At 39.2% G+C, this 2351-nt stretch overlaps 1 protein-coding gene across 1 annotated transcript in view; it reads left to right on the top strand.

The window, feature by feature from the left end:
• FASTKD2 (FAST kinase domains 2) overlaps positions 1–2351 on the top strand; it is a 29433-nt gene that overhangs the window by 17478 nt on the left and 9604 nt on the right. The window contains exons 7-9 of the mRNA XM_019523460.1: positions 577–740; positions 1116–1337; positions 1824–1908. Of these exons, the coding sequence (XP_019379005.1) occupies positions 577–740; positions 1116–1337; positions 1824–1908 (471 nt within the window). The remainder of the gene's footprint in view (positions 1–576; positions 741–1115; positions 1338–1823; positions 1909–2351) is intronic.

Genomic DNA, 2351 nt, shown 5'->3' with positions numbered 1-2351 from the left:
CTGAGGTCTTGCGGTCAGGGGTGGCCAAACCTACTATCCCTTCTATCCCCAACCAAAACTTTGACATGGCTGAGAGGCCCAGGACATACAACTTTTGAGGGGGCGTGTGTGTGTACACACACATGGACACATATGCCTATATGTTCGAGTCAATAATCTGCCCAGTGCCCCAGTTCAGATCATTATTTGTAGTTGAGTGATGCCAGCAGGGGCATGGAAGGGAATTGTGTGTGAACAGCAACTTGAAATGGTGCTGTTCTCACACAATAATAAATTAAACAATGAAAATGAACATTTTTATTTAACTACTTTGCTTTCTTCAGGAGCTTTGTTTAAACTCTCTGGGATCTTCATGCAATTTGAGAGCTGTGAGTTTGGCCACTGGTGGTCTTAAGCACTGCCTTATAGGCTTCAAAGTTTGTGTGCTGGACTTGGGTTCTGGTTATATGAACTAGATAAGAACCCTGTTTGGGGATGTTATCTGAAATACAGATTTTATTAACAATATTGAGTTCATTTATTCATAAGTTTGTATATAAAGATGTCTTTTTCCCCTCCCCCTTCTTTTTTTTGAAGGTTCTTTGAGGCCCTCAGTTGCTCCTTGAGTTCCTACCTCCTCACGATTTGTAATGTAGACTTGCTGAAAGCAGTGTTTTCATTCTGCATTCTAGGATATTTTCCTCAAGCTGCACTTAATCACCTCATGCAAAAGGATGTCCTCAGTGACCTTCTAAAACCAGGTCAAGCAGTAGTTCGGGTGTATTATCTCCTTGAATTCAGTAGTGTGCCTTTAACACAATCGCATCCTGAGGTGTGGATCAAGATCACAAGCTAAGAGGAGCAGTAGTAGTTAACATCAGATATGAAAGACCCCCAAAATTTTGTTGGCCATTATGGTGAATTAACAAGATGACTAACAACATCCTTGAACATATGTTTTCAAGAAACAATATTCTTTTATCCTCAAATTGGAATTAATCTCTTGTTAAGCAAATCTAAAATCTGTTCTCATCCCAAATGTTAGCCTATGAAACTGGGGATTTTATGAGATAACACATTATAATAAAAAGTCCAATGTTTGCCTTATTTTGCATCTCTTTCCCTCCTTCTCTCAGGTGGTGCTAACCTAAAACGCATTGAAAGAATGCTACACACTGTGAGTGTGTGTTTGAAAGTAGATAGGAATTCATTCAGTGAGCCAGCATCCATGTTGCAACAGAAATCCTCCTTCCCCATAGCGCTGACATCCACGGAGGTTCGGGAGGTACTGCAGACAATTCTACAAGATACGCGCAAGTTTCGCCATAACGTGCAGCTGGAACATGGTTACTATGCTCGTATGAAGCCATTTTATTGCCATGATTTATAATCAGGTTTTATATTTCTATAAATAATTTTTAAATTGGTGTATAGTGGTTAAATACCACTAAAATGTAAAATTTTGGTAACAAGAAGTTTGCTAGCAAATGACTTCCTCAATCTGTGGCTATATTTTGTAGAAAAGTGATGCTAAAATATTTGGAGAGTTACTCCTCTTTTGCAGAATTGGTTTGGGCGTTTGATTTTAATGTTTTGTGGCTGATGTTACAAAGTCAGTAGCTGTTTTAAATTTATGTTGACCTTTTGAATGAGCCACTTTTCAAAGCACCTTTTCGAATGGTGTGTCAAAACAGTAGTGGCATCTGTTCGCTGCTTGGAAAAAAACAAGTAAACTATTCAGAAACATAATAGATATAACCATATTCTGTTGATTTCTTGATACGCTGGTATAAATATATTCAGGCTTCTTACATGATTTTAATACTTGATTGCTCTGCTTTCAGATTTTGAAATAAAAATGGATGCAGAAAGAAAGAAGTTCCTCCCTGTAACAGAAGCACATGACCCTGCAAATTTAAGTGCTCAAAGGTGCCTTTTATTCAGCTACAGGTTTTCCTTAGCAGCCCATTTTATCTGAGTTTATTTCTGTTGTTCATTGATATGCAGAGGTAAAGCAAATAATTCACTTTGCTTTCATAAAAGTATGAAAAAAATACCCGATCACATCAAATGGAACTGGGACTAGCTACCCAGATCAAGGACAAGAAGTCCTTTTTTAAATACAAAGGGGGAAAAAAGAGGGTACCTGGGGAACGTAGGGCTCCTGCAAGACATGCTAGGAAATCTGGGCTTCACACCAGACGACAAAGCTAACCTATTCAACCAGAAGACAGGTGGGTGATCCAGGCTGACCTGGACAGGCTCAGCAAATGGTCGGCTGAGAACCTGATGGTGTTTAATACTGAAAAATGCAAGGTTCTCCACCTCGGGAAGAAAAACCTGCAGCATCCTTATAGGCTTGGCAGTGCTAC

The sequence above is a fragment of the Gavialis gangeticus genome, unplaced genomic scaffold (assembly GCF_001723915.1).
Source record: "Gavialis gangeticus isolate Ggan-Ray unplaced genomic scaffold, GavGan_comp1, whole genome shotgun sequence".
Taxonomy (NCBI): Eukaryota; Metazoa; Chordata; order Crocodylia; family Gavialidae; genus Gavialis; species Gavialis gangeticus.
This window is presented reverse-complemented; position numbering and strand designations above follow the sequence as displayed.